At 44.7% G+C, this 17,492-nt stretch overlaps 1 protein-coding gene across 2 annotated transcripts in view; it reads left to right on the top strand.

The window, feature by feature from the left end:
- The window catches only part of Nid1 (nidogen 1), a 73,751-nt gene that overhangs the window by 40,611 nt on the left and 15,648 nt on the right, over nucleotides 1-17,492 (top strand). For both annotated transcript variants that reach the window (XM_028769925.1, XM_028769924.1), the window contains exons 8-12: nucleotides 2,447-2,692; nucleotides 4,060-4,203; nucleotides 9,525-9,650; nucleotides 11,602-11,751; nucleotides 12,638-12,760. In XM_028769925.1, the coding sequence (XP_028625758.1) occupies nucleotides 2,447-2,692; nucleotides 4,060-4,203; nucleotides 9,525-9,650; nucleotides 11,602-11,751; nucleotides 12,638-12,760 (789 nt within the window). The remainder of the gene's footprint in view (nucleotides 1-2,446; nucleotides 2,693-4,059; nucleotides 4,204-9,524; nucleotides 9,651-11,601; nucleotides 11,752-12,637; nucleotides 12,761-17,492) is intronic.

Here is a 17,492-nt window from a genome sequence, read left to right as displayed (position 1 = left end):
CACACACACAAACACACACATACACTCACATACACAAGTATATATACACAAACACACATATACATATATAAACACACATACACACACAAACACATGCATACACAGATGTACACACATGTACACACACAAACACACATGCACACACATATATACACACATGTACACACACACTTCTTTCTCCCTAACTGTCCTCATAGGTCACTGCTTAAATGCTTCAGACACCTCTTTCCTAAGAAAAGGAACATTTTCTTACACAGTCCCGTCAAAACTATTTAGAAAGCCAGGATAATTTTTAAAGCTCTGTAGCCCAAACGTATCTCCAACGGCAAGTCAACCTCCTGCCTCTGCCTCCCACATGCTGGGATTACAGGTACGAGCCAGCACATCTGGCTTCTGGTGTTTAGCATAGAAAGCCCAGTATGTAATCTTTGGCCCGCCATTTCTGTAAATTAGTTGTGCTTCTTTATTACATCCAAGCATGAATTTTTACTAGTTTTGTTTAGTGACTCTGAGAGGCCTTTAAGGACTCTGTCCCCACCCTCCTGGTGGTCCTCCTATTCTCAGAAGTATAAATTACACTAGTTCCCCCTTCCCCCACCCCCACTGAGTTGGAATGACCTCTTGCATTGTGAATTTTGACCATGCTTCCATCTGTTGTTTGTTTGTTTATGCTGCTAGGGACTGAACTGACTCCTGAGGCAAACACTGCAATGCTGAGAGCTACGTCCAAGCTCTTGGCTCTTGCAGTACTGGGAATGGAGCCCTGGGCCTTGTGCATACACACTAGACAAATGCCCTACCATGAGCTACAGCCCCAGCCCCTCTTCTATCTAAAAAAAATTATAAAGTTCTAGGTTTTTATTTTTAAATTAGTATTGGATGAAAAGAAGAAAAAGGAAAGGATAGATTACTCCTAGGTATGGTGGAAGAGAAAGTTTATTTTATAGGTATGTGGGAAAGCACAGTCAGAGGCAGAGACATCTATCTGGCAGAGTCCAGAGTGGAGCGGTACCACGTGAGGAGAGGGAGGAGGAAAAGGGTGGGGGGGAAACCAGGTGCAGCAACCAGGAGGCCCAAAGCTATAAAGAGAGCGGGTAACAGAAATGGTTGGATTATATAGGGAAGAGCAGCTGAAGGAAGGACAGCCCAGCCCCTGGGCTGGAGAGTTCAGGGTAAAGGGTGGGGTATACCAGCTTGGAGGGCCCTGTAACTGGTAGAAACTGAGGGAAGTAAGGAGAACCTGTTGGCCAGTGTCTGCTTTGATATGTTAAATAGGCACCTCAGCCATTTGTCTCAGGATTGAAACCTAACAAGTGTGTCACTAAGTTGTCTAGACTGAACTAGAACTCATCCTGTAGCTCAGGCAGGCCTTGAGCATGCAATCCTCCTGCCTCAGCTTCCCAAGTAGCTGGAATGCTAGCCTGCATTACCAAGCCTGGCTTTCTGACCCTTTTCTGATGCTCAGTTACTAGAAACAGATGCTGAGTCAGACAGAATGAGCTTTTAATAATGGCACTGTTAAAGTACCATCTAGGCACGTGGTACCCATGGCCAGGGCTTTGCAACTCGGTCTCATTCTCCTTTTAGGGGCTGGCAGTCTGTGGAAGGAAGGAGAGACAGAGCTGAGGTCCCCAGACTGCCTGCAGCCAGATGGCCTGCTGGCAGCCAGCACATGGGAGCTGGATGGGAGACAGTGGACACTGATCTTTTATTTATCCTCTGGCTTTCATGGTTCTCATATGGAGCAGGCTACAGCAGAACTCAGAAATAAAAAGGATCTTTTATACTTAATAAAAAGGGGCAGGGAATGGAGGGCTTTGTTGCCTGGGTTAATACTGATCCTTTTCTGAGTAGAGAGACTGTCTCCCCTCTCCTTGGCTAAGGTTCACTCTTGATAATTTTTCCAAAATTATCTGCTACAAAACATTCCACATTGTATCTTTCAATACCACAGAGTTATTTAATCTACGGTGGTTGGGAGCAACCGCTATTTATTGATTCTTGAGTGAGAAATTCTATGGAAACCAGTTCAAATGGCTCTGGTCGTATAGAGTTCATGTAATTTACACACACGACCTCATCAGATTCTCACTACAGTTCCTTCTGAAAGAGAAACCGAAGCAAAAGCAGCTAGTGCCAGGTTGGTGGTTCCCAGGTCGGCTGGAACATGGTGGGAGGAGTCCAGGTACGCCTCCTGAGCAGCTGCTCTTTCTGTCGGACCTTACTTGTCTCTTGTGATAGGAATCAGCAAGTACCGAGAGTCACCAACCGATGCTGCTACAGGAGAGGAGGAAGCAATGGGACTCCAAGCACAAACAAATAGTCCTGTTTAACTTGCTCCAGCAGGCCCATTGTCTGATTTCATTGTAGGCAGGAACCGCTACTGATGCCCTCAAAGCCTTTGGTAAAGCTCCTCACGTCTGTCTGTCTGTCTCCCACACCTCAGTGATCACTTCCTCCTCCACCCGGGAGTACACAGTGACTGGGCCTGATCAGGACGGTGCTGCACCCTCACGCACCCACGTTTACCAGTGGCGTCAGACCATCACCTTCCAGGAGTGTGCCCATGATGACTCCAGGCCATCACTGCCCAGCACCCAGCAGCTCTCTGTGGACAGTGTGTTTGTCCTGTACAACAAGGAGGAGAGGATCTTACGCTACGCCCTCAGCAACTCCATTGGGCCTGTGAGGGGTAAGGAGGAAGGGGCTCACGCAGGCTGACAATGACTGTGCACGTGTCTCTGTGCTCTCAGCACTCAGACCTGTCGATCTCTGCTTCTTGGATTTCGGATTTTAGTCTCTTATTCTCTGTCTATAGAAGAAAATGATGGTCAGACATCCTGTGAAAGAGAAAAAAAAATGCACGGTCATCAGTGGCTCTTGGCAAACAGACCTGCTTTTGTTCATTCAACCAAAGGCCTATTCATAGGGTTGTCTGGGCTATTTATTCATGAGCTATTAGGGCAGAATGCTATCCTGATGAGTTCCCTCACAGAACAAACCAGCCAAAAGCTACTGATGGCTCTAGTGAACATTAAAAAAAAAAAAACCCTCTATTTAAAATTTAAAACTAAAAAAAATTATTTTTAAAGGACCACATTAGTTCATAGTGTGAGATATGAGCTAACTTATTTCAACATATCCAATGAGCAGTGATCACATGAGAGAAACAGGCATATCCATCTCCAAATGTATCATTTCTCCAGATTGAGAACATTCAAAATCGCTATTAGCTATTTTGGCATGTGTAGTTAATTGTTGTCATCTTTAGTTACCCCACCGCTCCACAAAACATTAGACCTTACCCATCCAGCGGCACCCTTGGCCTGTTAACCATCCTTTCCCCACCCCTCCATCCTTCCCCACCTCAGGTAGTCATTATCTTGCTCTTTCCGTGAAATCAACATTTTCAGCACTCACATGTAAGACTGGGCAACATTTGTCTTTCTATGTCAGACTTATTTCATTCAACACAATGATTTCAAGGCTCTTTCATTTAGTCAGAATCAAAGGATGCTGTTTTTTTTCATGGCTAAATAGTATTCTACAGCATAGCTATTTAGTTGTTTTTCTGTTTCTGTGATAAAATACCAGGACCAGAATCAACTTATGAAAGAAAGAGATAATTTTACCTTAGGGTTCCAGAGAAGTCATCCAAAATGATGGGGGAGGTGTGACAGCAGGCAGCTGTAACAGGAAGCTGAGAAAATGTCTTCAGCTACAAACACGAAGAAGAAAGGGTGAACTGGTAGTTGGGCCAGGGTGTAAACTCAAGGTTTTTCACTGGTAACTTACTTCCTCCAGCAAGCCACCTCCCAAAGACTCCACAACCTCCTTAAACAGCACTACTGACTGGTGACCAATTATTCAAATACATGAGCCTATGAGGACATTTCCCATTTAATATATCTCTGTTAGAAGGGTAGAGCTGGATGGTCCCATGGTAGTCCAACATAGAAGGCTCTGGCCCCCATTACTCTGCTCTTTTGCAGTAGTGGCTTACTTCCTGAGGTAGGAGGGCTTCTGGAAGGTTCTTAAACACTGTGTTTACCTTCACAGATGGCTCCCCTGATGCCCTTCAGAATCCATGCTACATCGGCACCCATGGGTGTGACAGCAATGCAGCCTGTCGCCCTGGCCGTGGAACACAGTTCACCTGCGAATGTTCCGTTGGCTTCCGAGGAGACGGGCAGACTTGCTATGGTACTGCTTTGGGATCTTATGTGTGGGGTGCTGGGATACCAGGCTGGAAGGAAGCCTCCAGGTTCTGTAAACCAGGAAGCTGGGTGTATGTAGCAAGAATGAATGTGCTGACTGTGTGACATGCAAACATACCATGAAAGGCATACCTGCAATGTGTATGCTTTATGTATACCCACTTGCTGTCTCCTTGGTAACATCAGGGGATTCTGCCTCTTTTATTATCAGCCCTGACCTATTTCTCAGCAACAGAACAAAGTTCCTTGTTTGGTTTTATTTTTGCTTTAAGACAGGGTCTCCTTTAAGAATCCCAGGATGGCCAGGTGGTGGTGGCACACTCCTTTAATCCCAGCACTTGAGAGGCAGAGGCAGGTGGATTTCTGAGTTTGAGGCCAGCCTGATCTACAGAGTGAGTTCTAGGACAGCCAGGGCTACACAGAGAAACCTTGTCTTGAAAAACCAAAAAACAAACAAACAAACAAACAAAAAATCCCAGGCTGGCCTCAAACTGAAGACCTCCCAGCCTCTGTCTACCAGGTGGTGGGATTAGAGGTATATATTGCCTGGCTGTTTTCAACTATTTTTAAGTGTGCAGTTCAGTGCTATTCAACACACTCACACTGTTGTGAAGTTGTCACAATTATCCTTTGCTGGGACCCTTCTCATCTTGTACAACCTACTCTGTTCATTAGACCACAACTCCCAATACACTGTGACACATCCTTATCCCCAGCTCCTGTCTCTCACCATTCGATGTGTCCCACCATTCTAGAACCTTACGTATGTGGGATCCACAGCATTTATGCCTTGTCTCTGGCTTATCTTACTCAAGATCCAAGATTGTGTGTGCAAGTCTCACTCAAGATTCATCCATTTGATGGCATGTGTAAGAGTGTATTTTTTTTCTTTGAAGGTTGAATATTATTCCATTGTATCATGTATTTCATGATAATTTTTTTCCTTATCTATCCATTCAGATGAAGGGAGCACCTTTCCTTCAAAAGGCACAGCCAGCTGTGCTCCATAGAACTTGCGGGTAGTCCCTTGTGAGTGGGCATATTGCACCTACCTTTTGACTATGGTAGACAAGGGTGTCATGAACATGGCTTCTGTTGAAGGTACTGCCTTCAGGTTTTATTTGTTGTTGTTTTACTTTGTTTGCAAAAATCCCCAAAGCAATTCTACGGATCATTCTGTGCTTTGTTTTTGGAGGACCCTTCATGCTGTTTTCCATATCAGCTACACCACATTACTGTCTACCCGCAGTGTATAGGAGTTCTATGTTCTCCATTTTTTTTTTTATAAACACACACATAGGGGTTACTGCATGCATATAGAAGCCAGAGGGCATCTTGGATGTTGTTAGGAATTCTGCCTACTTCTTTTGAAACAGAGTTTCTTATCGGTTTGGAGCTCCTGTCTCTGCATCTCTGATGCTGGGGTGACTGCAAGCATGTGCATCAATGCCCTGCTTTCTGTGTGGGTTCTACGGGTGACACACTTATGTCCTTGTGCCTGCACAGTGAAGGCTTTGCTGACTTCTTTAGCTCCCAAGCACCAATGTCTCTGTAACTTGGTCAACACTTTCTGTCAGTATTGCTTTTTCTTTCGTAGAAACGGAGGTGTATTAATCTTAGGCAGACATCGAAGTGAGCCAGTGAGTAGTAACTCAGGTCTCTCACTGGAGCATCTGGAGCCCTGCCTCCTAGTAGCATGTATTTTATAATTTAAGATTTAACTTCAAAGACTTTTATGTAGACAGCCTGATATTTGTTGGTAACTGAATTTTCAATCTCTTACCAAAAGAAAGTTTGTCCTTGCTAAGGCCAAGAGTGTCCCGTACTTTACCCAGTGCCACTTAAACCTGCACTGAAGCCCTCTCTAATGAGGAGAAATGCTAGATGTCGTTTTCTCTGTCTAGAGGAGTGTGCTCACACGTATCTACCCAGCAAAACGGGCTGCTGTCCTCATCCCTGTGTGTCTAAGGAATAAGCCCTGGCAAGCCCAACACGTTTAGGATTTGGGAATCATGCTGGATCAGATCTAGAATCCCATCTCACTAGCAAGAGGCAGGTCTGGTATATAGATCCTGATGTAGGGCATGGGGTGGGGGAGGTTGCTTTGGAGCAACCCTTCCCTACAGGACACTTGCTCATGGTGCCCTGAGACACTCGGCAAGCTGAGGTTTGTGCTTACAGATATGGGTGATGTGATCGTTTGGGTGTCTGGCTGATGACATTGTGTATCTGGTACTCATAGCCCATGGTGACAGAAGAACTGACTTGCTTGTGATTGTCAGTGTCCTTGTCATGAATGACTACATTGGTTCAGGACAGTTTCAAGCAGCATGGTGATACTTTATGCTATTTTATATGCATGAAGCCCTGTCATGAAGGTGCTAGTTGGGGGGACCACGTTGGATATGAGGGATTCCTTTAGGTCTCCATACCGTCTCAGTCTGTGTATAATGTCATCAGCCACCTACATATTGATGGAGCATGGTTTATGAGTTGCTTTTCTTGTTGCTGGGACAAAATATCTGATAAAATAACTTGAGGAGGGAAAGGTTTTATTTTTGGCTTACAGTTTGAAGTTACGATCTATCATGGCAGGGAAGGCACGGCTGCAGGAACTTAAAGCCACTGGTCACACTGGTGTCAATAGACAGACAGAGATGAATACTGCTCCTTATTGAGCTTTCTCCTTTTATTCAGTCCAGGACCCCAGCTCGTGGGATGGTACTGTATTTGGTTAGTACAAGTCTTCCCATCTCAGTTAACCTAATCTAAAAAAATCCCTCACAGCCATGCCCAGAGGCTCTTCTCCTAGGTAATGCTAGGTCCGGTCTAGATGACCATCAGTGTCATCAATATTACCGTCACCTGTGGAGATGTGTCTGCTGTTGCTTATTGTGACCTTCTCAAGCAGCTCTTGGTCCCAGGGAGCTCCTTTTAAGACACACAGAGATGCACCCCTTCCCCACTGTGAGTTTGTGCACTCTGCCACTGTCCTTGGAAATCCTTGGCCAGCCTTGTTCAGGAACTCGGGTAACCATGCATACACTTGCTTTTTTCCGTGGTCAGTCATTGTCCTGGAATATTAGCCTGGTAGAATGTGGGAATGTCCTGAGTCAGGCTCCTTGTTGTTCTGAATTTCCAGAACAAGCCTTGGTGTTAATGCATCTGGACATGAGGCTTTTGTCAGGAAACCACATTAAGCCTCTGGATTTACGTGTTGTTTTAACCCAGGTAGATTCCTGAGAGGGGAACTAGGGTGAGCCTCTGTGATTCAAGTCCATGGTGGGATAGATGACCCATGCATGACATGTGAAGCGAGGTTGGCTTTAGCTGTCTCCTGGTGAGTTTCCTGTGTAATCTGGAAGAGATTTTTGGGGGAGAATCTCAGAGCTCAGTAATTCACCTGGAGTTCACATCACAATGGCATCCACATATCCCTCAAATTGTAATCCAGAGTAGCAGCATCAGCTAATACCTCAGGGAATATTTCTAGAAAGCATTCCACATGTCAATAACCTCCACAAAGGACAAGGCCTTTAGAAAAGAAATAACTCGTAGAGACTTAGTCATTGAAAATGTACCAAGACTAGTCACTGTGGGGAAAAACAATCAAAGGATTAACCTAGGACTGGTGAGTCTCATAGTCCAAGTTCAAATCCTAGCACCCATGTCAAAAGCTGGAAGTAGAAGCATGTGCCTGTCCTCCCAACACTCCTCCAGGGAGATGGGAGGCAGACAGAAGAACCATAGGAAGCTCACGGGCAAGCTAAGCCAGAGTACATGGTACAGCAAAACCAACAGAGAGACCCTGCCTCAGGTGACTCCGTAAAGTTGTCCTCTGACCTCCACGTGCATGCGGTGGCATGTGTGCCCTCTCACTTACACACACATCCCATACAACAACAATAACAACAATTTAAAAAGTAATTCCAAACAGTGTGTGGAACAAATCTGTGATCCCAGCACCCAGTAGTGGAAGCAAAAAGGATTGTGAGTTTGAGGACAGCCTGGGCTACATGAAGATACCTGGTTTAAATAAATAAATAAATAAATAAATAAATAAATAAATAAATAAAAATAATCCACAGTTTTCCTATTCAGCTAAGAAGATGTTCTCCTCTTTTCAGAAAGGATGTTGACCAGATGTTGAAAAAATCCTCTTCAAGCAGATGTTATGGAGTGCTATGAACAGACGGTTGCCATAGTTACCAGGCTACACTGTCCATCAACAAAGGGTTAAGGACTCAGTTAACAGAAAAGATTTAAATCACACATGAACAATTTGCAAACCATAAAGACCATGAGATCTTAGTGGGGGACACTGGGAGGGTCTTGTCCCTATAGAAACAGTGGTGTCCAGCCTGGCTTATCCTTACAGACCTGACAGTGTGGGAGCAGTCCTCCGGGACCCCACTACACCAAGGTCCTGTTGGCCTGCTGTAGCCTCTGCAGTTCTTGCATAACACATCTTCCGTCTCTGTAACTGTTCCCAGCAAGGCAGGGGCTTGGACAAGTTCCCTTCAGGACTTGGCCTGGCTTTTAGATGGAAAGCTGATGTTCTGTTCTGGTGCTCTGTTTGGTCTGAGCCTTCAGACTGTAGCCCAGCACAGGGGTCCAGCCACCTGCCGTGAGTGTTCTGGGAGCAGGTGGGAGGCATGAAAGATTGGGCTCTCTGCGTGGGAGCAGCAGCTGGCAGATAGGGGCAGAACCCCATCCTCATTCCCAACTCCAGCCCGTGCTGTCTCAGCCCGTGCTGTTCTCTCCCTCCCCAGGCATTCCTAACAAAGTCCACTGTCCAAGATCCTAAATATTGAACTGAACACACACACACACACACACACACACACACACACAAACACAATAAGTAAGTAATTAAAGAGTTATCAATCAACTATAAGTTGTCCAGCCTTTCTCTATAATCATAACTGTAGAAAGGTAGTTTATTTTAAAGATGTACTTACTTTTTACTCTGGGAACCAAACCTGGATCCTCTGCAAGAGCAGACTTCTGCTCTTTTCAGATGTGTTTTTGCCATTCCAGTGTGTGTAGCTTGTTTTAATGTGCGTCCCCTTGGTCATTCATTCAGAAGGAAGCACACATACATCACTTAGAAAAAACAAACTGAGGGTTGAACCCTAAGTTATGTAAAGGGCAAAACCCAGAATCTATTCTATATTACTTTGGGTATGTAGAAAAATGTGTCTTCAAATGGATCTCTTCTCTGAGGAAAATGCTTTCTGCTTAACTATGTTATGTGAGGTTTGAAAAATCTGTCTTTTTTTTTTTTTAATTAACAATTTGCTGCAGATATTGACGAATGTTCAGAGCAGCCTTCCCGCTGTGGGAATTATGCAATCTGCAACAATCACCCAGGAACCTTCCGTTGTGAGTGCGTGGAGGGCTACCACTTCTCAGACAGGGGAATATGTGTGGGTAAGTTCTGCAAGAAATTTTCCTGGGGAGACTATCTCTATGGGAAAGGCCTGGTTAGAGATTTTGAAGCTGGTGGAGAAACAGATACCAGTTCCTGTGGTCAGAGAGGGGCTGGTTACAAGGGGGAGGAGGAGAAGCTCTGCCCTCTACTTCCTTAGATGGTCACAGCTGCCAGGAGCAGGAACATTCTTGTGATATATATACTACCACATGCTAGCTGTACATCATCTTACCCGCTGTAAGCTTTCTGTGGCACTTGCTTATACATTTGCTTGGCTCGTTTTCAGCATACATTGAATGGCAATGGGAGCTGCGAGGCTTCATGCTCTGTGTCATTAGGAGCCATGGAATTCATGGTGAAGGGCCATCTTCAAGTACCTTTATGCTCTTAGCTGCCTTAGATTGAATTCTACCTGAGTTACCTCAGAAAGGAAATCCCACCTGGCAGCATTCCATTTATAATCTTAATTTTACAAACCACAAGCTGGAGCATAGCTTTTAAGACTTACTGAAGTTCATTGATTTGTGTTAATTTTTTACACCAGTTATGTTCTCCATTGATGTTGATAAGGACGATACTGGGCTAGTTAAGAAGAACAAAGCTTTTGAAATGTCACCCATCCCATCCTGCCCACATAACGCTGGCATATTATTTCGATGGCATTTTTTATTTTCGAGACAGGGTCTCATGTATCACACACAGGCTGGCCTCAAACTCACTGTGTAGTCAAGAGTGACCTTGACCTTACCTCCCCACCTCGACCCTCCAGAACACTGGCATCACAGGCGTGCGTTACCATGCCCAGTTTATTCAGGACTGAGGATGGAACCCATGGTCTCACACACACACTCAGCGAGCACTCTCCCTGTTCTATATCCCCAGCCCAAGTTCCAAGAACTGCAGCTCAAAGATTCTTGGAGATTGCCAGATCTCCAGGCTAACACGCTGAACAGGGCATGCATGTCAGCATGAGTCAAAACAGAAACTAACTGTGCCCGTCATTGTCATTGTCCTGTCCCTGTGTGCTCCCTGGCTGTTTACTGTGTAGTACACATGTGTTCCCTTTACTCTATCACAGAGCTTGGATGAGAAGCTAAGGTCTGGATGAGGTGGTGTCTGTAGGGCGGGAGGGAACAGGCAGTTCTCATGATTTGAGTGGGACCCAAACATCTGTGCACCCAGGAGGCCAGCCCTTTTGGTTGCACAGGGCTGAGATTTTAGCTTGCTGTGTTGAAACTATTTTTTTTTTCTGTCCTAGCAGAGAGCATCAGTTTTCTTGGCCTGACTTATCCCTATGAGTTTTGTTCTGGGGGAGGTTCTAAAGTTTTCTTTTAGTGTAATACCATTGTCATCCCTCATTGGGTCAGTGTGGGTGGTGGACTGTGAAGAGTTAGATCTCGTTGAGATCTAACCTGGGGTCTATGTGAAAGAGGCAGGTTGGCATGGGTCTGCCCATTCCCTAAGGCCTCACTCACTAGAGATTGGGGGAGGGGGTGAGAGGAGGGGGACAGGGAGCAGGGGGCAGGGGGCAGGAGGGGATATCTATAGATCAAATTCTGCATAAGCTGCTTGAATAATGGATTCCATTGCTCAAAAAGAAGCCAGGCCTGCAACCCCAGGCCTGTCATTTCAGCTACTTGGGAGGCTCAGGTGGGGTTGGTTGGTGATCACAGTTCAAGGTTTCCTTGGCCTACAGAGTAAATTCTAGGCTAGCTTGGGCTGGAGATGAAGCTCATTGGTAGAACGCTTCAGGAGCGTGAAACTCTAGGCTCAATGGTATGGAAGGTGACTATATGGAATGGTATGGTCTGGACCTTGGCAGCATCCAGACATAGTTCCCTTCTCAGAGTACCACTGAGCCAAATCACTGGTATGTAGAGAGCTTGGAAGGGTACATGCCTGCTCTGAGACTTTCTTCCAAAGGCACTTGTTCATCTCTTTGTTCTTAAGCTGCTGATGACCAACGTCCTATCAACTACTGTGAAACTAGTCTCCACAACTGTGATATCCCCCAGCGAGCTCAGTGCATCTATATGGGTGGCTCCTCCTACACCTGCTCCTGTCTGCCTGGCTTCTCTGGGGATGGCAGAGCCTGCCGAGGTATGTGGTGGCTCCAAATTTCCCTGTATACCCTGAAACGGGGGCCTGGGTACTACTTACTGCATGCTAATCGTCAACACACCATGTATATAAAGAACATGTATTCCTTTTGCTTCATTGAATACAAGGGTGGCCTTTTCTATCTTGCCAGCAACTGGAACTGTGCATTTTCTTGGAAAGTTGACCTCATTTGAGACCTGTTTAGCTTCCCCTACCTCCAAGGCAAGCAGTTAGATAGCTGCTCTTTCCTGGGGACTGAGGCTGGCTTGTTTTTGAAAACACAAACAGTCCTTGCTTGTGAAGAGCTTAACATCCACCTTTGTATGTAATGGGTTTGCTCTTACTTGTGCAAGAAATGAAATTCCCAGTTTGAAGTCAGAGAAGAAATAACACCATAGAATTTTTCCAGGCTTGGGAACAGCCTATAATTAGCTGCCGGGGGGGACTTGTAATAGTAATTAACATTGTAACTTAGGGCCCTTGGTTTGTAAAATTATACAACATTATACTGAACCCATTGCATTTAGTTCAGTAAGGATTTCAGAGATACTGTCTATTGTTGACTGGATAATTTTTCTCTGTAAATACTCAATAAGGAGCCACTTATTACAATAAAGAGAGAACATCAGACAGTGCAAATTTTTCCCTTTTGTAAGTTCAGTGTTTCCTGGAAACATTATTGTTACATGAAACACATTTGTAAATGTACTAGATAGAAGTTGGGGTATGAATGTCTTAAAAATTAACGTTTAGTGAGTTTCAGTGAGTCCCTGGTCTCTAATTAGAAGCGGATTCACATAGATTAGAGTGTGTGGATTAAATTATCGTATCAACCACAAATTCTGGAAGCAATCACATGGTCTCTGGGCCTGTGACTGTTTTGCAGACGTGGATGAATGCCAGCACAGCCAATGTCACCACGATGCCTTCTGCTACAACACACCAGGCTCCTTCACATGTCAGTGCAAACCTGGCTATCAGGGGGATGGCTTCCGGTGTATGCCTGGAGGTAAGATGGGAGTGTTAGGAGTTGATGGCTTATTGATGTGTTCAAAAGATTTGATGGCTTGGGAAGAAGGGGATATGAGGAAGTGGTTCATAGAAAGTTCTCAGAGTTCTCTAGGTTGGAAATTAGACCACAGGCTTTAGTGCAGAAACACATAGTACACAGCTTTACGGGATATCTCAAAGGACCCAAAGTCATGCTGGAATTTTAGATTGTATTGGTTCCTTGGTACTGGAGTCGGCAGCACAGGATAAAAACTGGTCATTGAGATATATTTACCAGGGTACTATAGAGAAACAGAACCAAGAGAATATATGTGTATATATGTACACATACACACACACAAGAAATTGAATCTTATTATTGTGAGTACTGTTAAAACCTAGCATCTGTTTTCAGGAAGTAACGAACCCAAGAAAACCAATAACCTTTTAGTTCAGGTGTGAAGGCCATAGAACCAAGATAGCTTATGGTAGAATTCCAGTCTAGAAACTAGTAGTAACCTTGTGACCCATAAAAGGCATATGGTTTGGAGGCTATCGTACAGAACAATCTCTCTCTCTGTCTCTCTGTCTCTCTGTCTCTCTGTCTCTCTGTCTCTCTGTCTGTCTCTCTCTCTCTCTCTCTCTCTGTCTCTCTCTGTCTCTCTCTCTCTCTCCTCCACCCCCAGTAGGGTCTTACTATGTAGCCCTGGCTGTTCTGCAGCTCCTTATGTGAACTAGGATGGCCTTGAACTCACAGAGAGCCTCCTAACTCTGCTTCCAGAATGTTGGGATCAAAGTCGTATGCTACCATGTCTGGACAAGAGTTCTATTTATTCAGAAATGGAGCAGTTTTTTTCTGTGATCTGTTTATGTCTTTACATGACTGGATGAGGCCAGGAAGAATAATGTACACAGAATGTCAACCTAAACAGTGCCTTCCAGAAACACTCAGGATGATGTGACCAAATGTTTGGGCATCCTGTGGTCCAGCCACATTGACATAAAATCAGCAGAAGCCTAGGGGTGGGGGTGGGAAATGGAATGTGTGATGGGGATTGAGATGAAGGGCCCAAGATGGAGAAAGGGTTAAAGTATGGAATGTTCTACATCACCGTTACCTGACCTGAATATGCAGCTTTGGGAACTGCTGCTCCCTGGTATGTAGGCACCCAGAAGCCTCAAGCCAGGGTGGGTTTGAGACTAGGAACTGGTACGACTCTCCAGAAATCCTGTGAACAAATGAGCATAGTTGGCTGCCAGTTATACAGAACCTACTAGGCATACCCAGTATCTGTGTTTGTCAGTTTTCAGTCAAGAGAACAAAATACCCAAGACTTTAACTTGAAGAACTTGTTTCGGTTTGAGATGTCAGATCATTGTTGATATTGTTGCTTTGGGCTGGGATGAGGCAGCCCCTCATGGTGGAGAGCATGGAGCAAAGCTGAGTACCTCAGTGGTAACTAAGAAGCAGAAAGAGAGTGTGGTGAGATGGCTCAGCAGGCAGAGGCCTTGCTGCCCCTAAGTTTGACCCCCAGAAGACATGGTGGGAGGAGAGACTGTTACAAGTTGTTCTTTGACCTGCACATATGCTCTCTCACTTGGGATTGGTATATTCATGAACCCACACGTGTATATGTGTGCATGTATGTGTATACATACACACACACACACACACACACACACACACACACAAATCGCTGCCAAAGGAGAAGAGGGCCACCTTCTGTTTTTGAAATTATGGGTCGTGGCTATAGCTCTGCCCACAGATTTTGCCGGGAAGGACACAGAGAAGCAGTAGTCCTGGCCACTTGAGCTGAGTGAGGTATTCCAGCTGCTGTTAAATCAGCCAGCATTCATCATATCTGTGGGCTGGTTTCACATCTCCAGTTCAAAGAGAAACAGATGTCTAAGTTTTTGTTTCGATTTTTTAAAAGTCTGACTCCTTGCCCTGTCTTAAAGGCTCTGTTTACTAAACAGAAACAGATCTAGACCTGTAGTCTGGGATGTAGCGATGGGATACTGATAATGTCAAAAAGAGCCATCTGCTAAGATGGTTTATTTATTTAATGTTGTTTTCAGAAGAAATCCAACATCCAGTTATAGACCCAAGAAGGCATGCACTAGAATGTACAAGGATGCTTATGCATTATTTATAATCAGAAAACAATCCAAATATCTAGCAACAAGAAGAATGGAAAGATGATTTTTAGTTTAAATTGTACTGTGAAATAACAGGCAGCAGGCAAAACAAATGGACTGGAGCAATAAATGAACCTCAAAAGATAATGTTGAAATAAATCATAAAAGGTTTACGAGTACGCACACGCGCACACACACACAAACACACATGCACGCACACTGAATAAGTGTGTTTTGTTTATTTGTTTTGTTGTAGAAAGGGGATATAGTTTAGTGGTAGAGTACTTGCCTAACAGATGAGGAAGAGGGTGAAGGAGGAAAAGAACTTATTTCGGGGAAGGAAACTTTAGGAGATAGGGCTGGAGACAATAGGTTATTGAAGGGAATGCTGGAATGCCAGCCCCTTCTTCTTCTTCTTTTTTATTTTGCCACCATGATGAGACTCATTTTCCTCTACCATGAATTCCCTGCCATGAAGCTGTGCATCACCACAGACTCAAAGATAAACAGTAAGCCCCTTCTTTGATTCCGTAACAACTGCTTCTCCCCCTGAACTCCCTGAGAAGTGATTCTTCTCATCTTCCCTCCCACCTACACAGCTCATGGCAGTTTCCAGTGAGTGTTTATAATACAAATAAAGCAGATAAGTGGTCTGAGGCTCCCCCAGGGTTTTGGTCTGGGAAAAAGCTATAATGGCATTTCCCACAGTGGCAACAGCAGCGGCACAGAGACTAGAGGCCATTTGCTTTTCCTGGTGTTTGATGCCTTTTTCTATTTCCCCCTCATTGTCTGCCCTTTCCTTGTTGCCTGTTCATTGCCTCTTCCTGAACTTCCCTCCCATCCGGCATCCTTGAGTTCATGATGGGCAGGAGCCTGACGTGGTCACAAATAGACATCTAATGTCTTTATTGTAATTGCGGTTCTTAGGAAATTGCTAGGGACTCCCAGGTAAGGACCATGTTGGAGACATTATATTCTGTCTTTAAAAATTTTCATTCTGGGAAGCATAGCCATGGGGCTGGGCAGATGTGTCTATTCAGCAGCTAGTGATGGCCCAAAGTCAAGAAAGAATGGGCATCGTTCATGGCATTCACCTTGCTCTATTCACAGATATGTGTCATGGTTATTCTAGAGTCTATGTAGCCAATGGGAGCAGCTGGTCCCTATAGGGAGCTCAGACAAAGCAAGTGAATGAGTAGCACCTCTGCACACCATTTCCCTCTGAGTAGTCGCAGGCTTCCCATTACTGGCTGTCCTCTGATAGAGAGACTTGGCACTTCTTAGCTACCCACTCCCTTCTACTCCAGGGCTGCACTGGCCATTCATTTGACAACATCACAAATATAACCAAGTGAACAACTAGAATGCAAATCCAGGGATCACAAATGGACTGCCTCTTCTTTCTCCTCATTTCCTTTCATTCTCTTTGCTGCCATCTCAAGAAAAGCCAACCCAGACTTCCTGTCTGCTCTCAGACATATCAAGGGACCATGCATTCCTTCTTACAGCTGAGCCAAACAGAAGAAATAGCTTGTTTGATAATTATTTTACCAACCAGAAATAAACTCAGAAAAGTGTCTTCTTGATTCTGTTGTCCCCACCCTATCTACCAGGCCCTTGATGCAAAATTCCCTAGGGTGTTAATCCTCGTACCCTTGGCTACTCCTGCTGCCTGTTTGTCAGACTAAGGATTTATTCCTGGAAGTCTAGGAGAACACATTGTGTTTTATAAACACTCTGTTCTTCAAGTTCTATTTCCTGACTCAGAATTGGGATTTCCTTTCCTTATACATTTGAGATAATTCTAAAAGTTTCACAGTCTATTCCAGATGATTTGAACTTTTGATTGTCCAACAGGATATCAACACAAGAGCCTGTCTGCTACATAAAAGGAAATAACCCTCACTCTCTTGAATGCTCTGCTTGGGGGCTGGGGCCATAGCTTAGTTGGTAAAATGCAAAAAAGAAAAACTTCAGTCTCTAGAACTTGCATTTAGAAACCGGACACACTCATGCTTGAAGCCGTAGTGCTGAGGAAGCAGAGACAGGGGGACCCTAATCAGTAAGCCTCATGCTAAGTAGTCTGTCAAAAGAATAAGCAAGGAAAACTGAAGAATGACATCTGGCCTCTACACACATGCACACAAGTGTACACACACACACACACACACACACACACACACACATACATGCAGACATCACTGTAGCTGGAAAAGTGGTTAAGGACAGAAATATTGAGAGGAGAACTTCTGGGAACTTTCAGACCATTTCACTGGATATGTTAAGGAAATAAGAATATGATTGTGCTCGTTACCTTTTTCATTGATATAACAATATGCTCAAGAAAACCAACTGAAGAAAGGGTTTATATTGGCTCATAGCCTGAGGGGATGCAGGCCATCCTAGTGGGAAGACATAGCAATGGGAGTGGAAAGCAGCTGGTCATTCTTGGTCTGCAGTCAAGAAGCAGAGAGATGAAATCAGGTACTCAGCTCTCTAGGAGCCTACTTCATGGTGCCACTTACATTCAGAGTAGGCTTAATCTCCTCAGTTCTTTCTGGAAACACCCTCTCAGGCACCATCACAGCTGGGTCTCCTAGGTGATTCCAAAT

Source organism: Grammomys surdaster, unplaced genomic scaffold (assembly GCF_004785775.1).
Source record: "Grammomys surdaster isolate TR1022 unplaced genomic scaffold, NIH_TR_1.0 194, whole genome shotgun sequence".
NCBI classification, from domain to species: Eukaryota; Metazoa; Chordata; class Mammalia; order Rodentia; family Muridae; genus Grammomys; species Grammomys surdaster.
The sequence above is the reverse complement of the archived record's forward strand: the minus strand, read 5'-3'. Positions and strand labels throughout refer to the sequence as shown.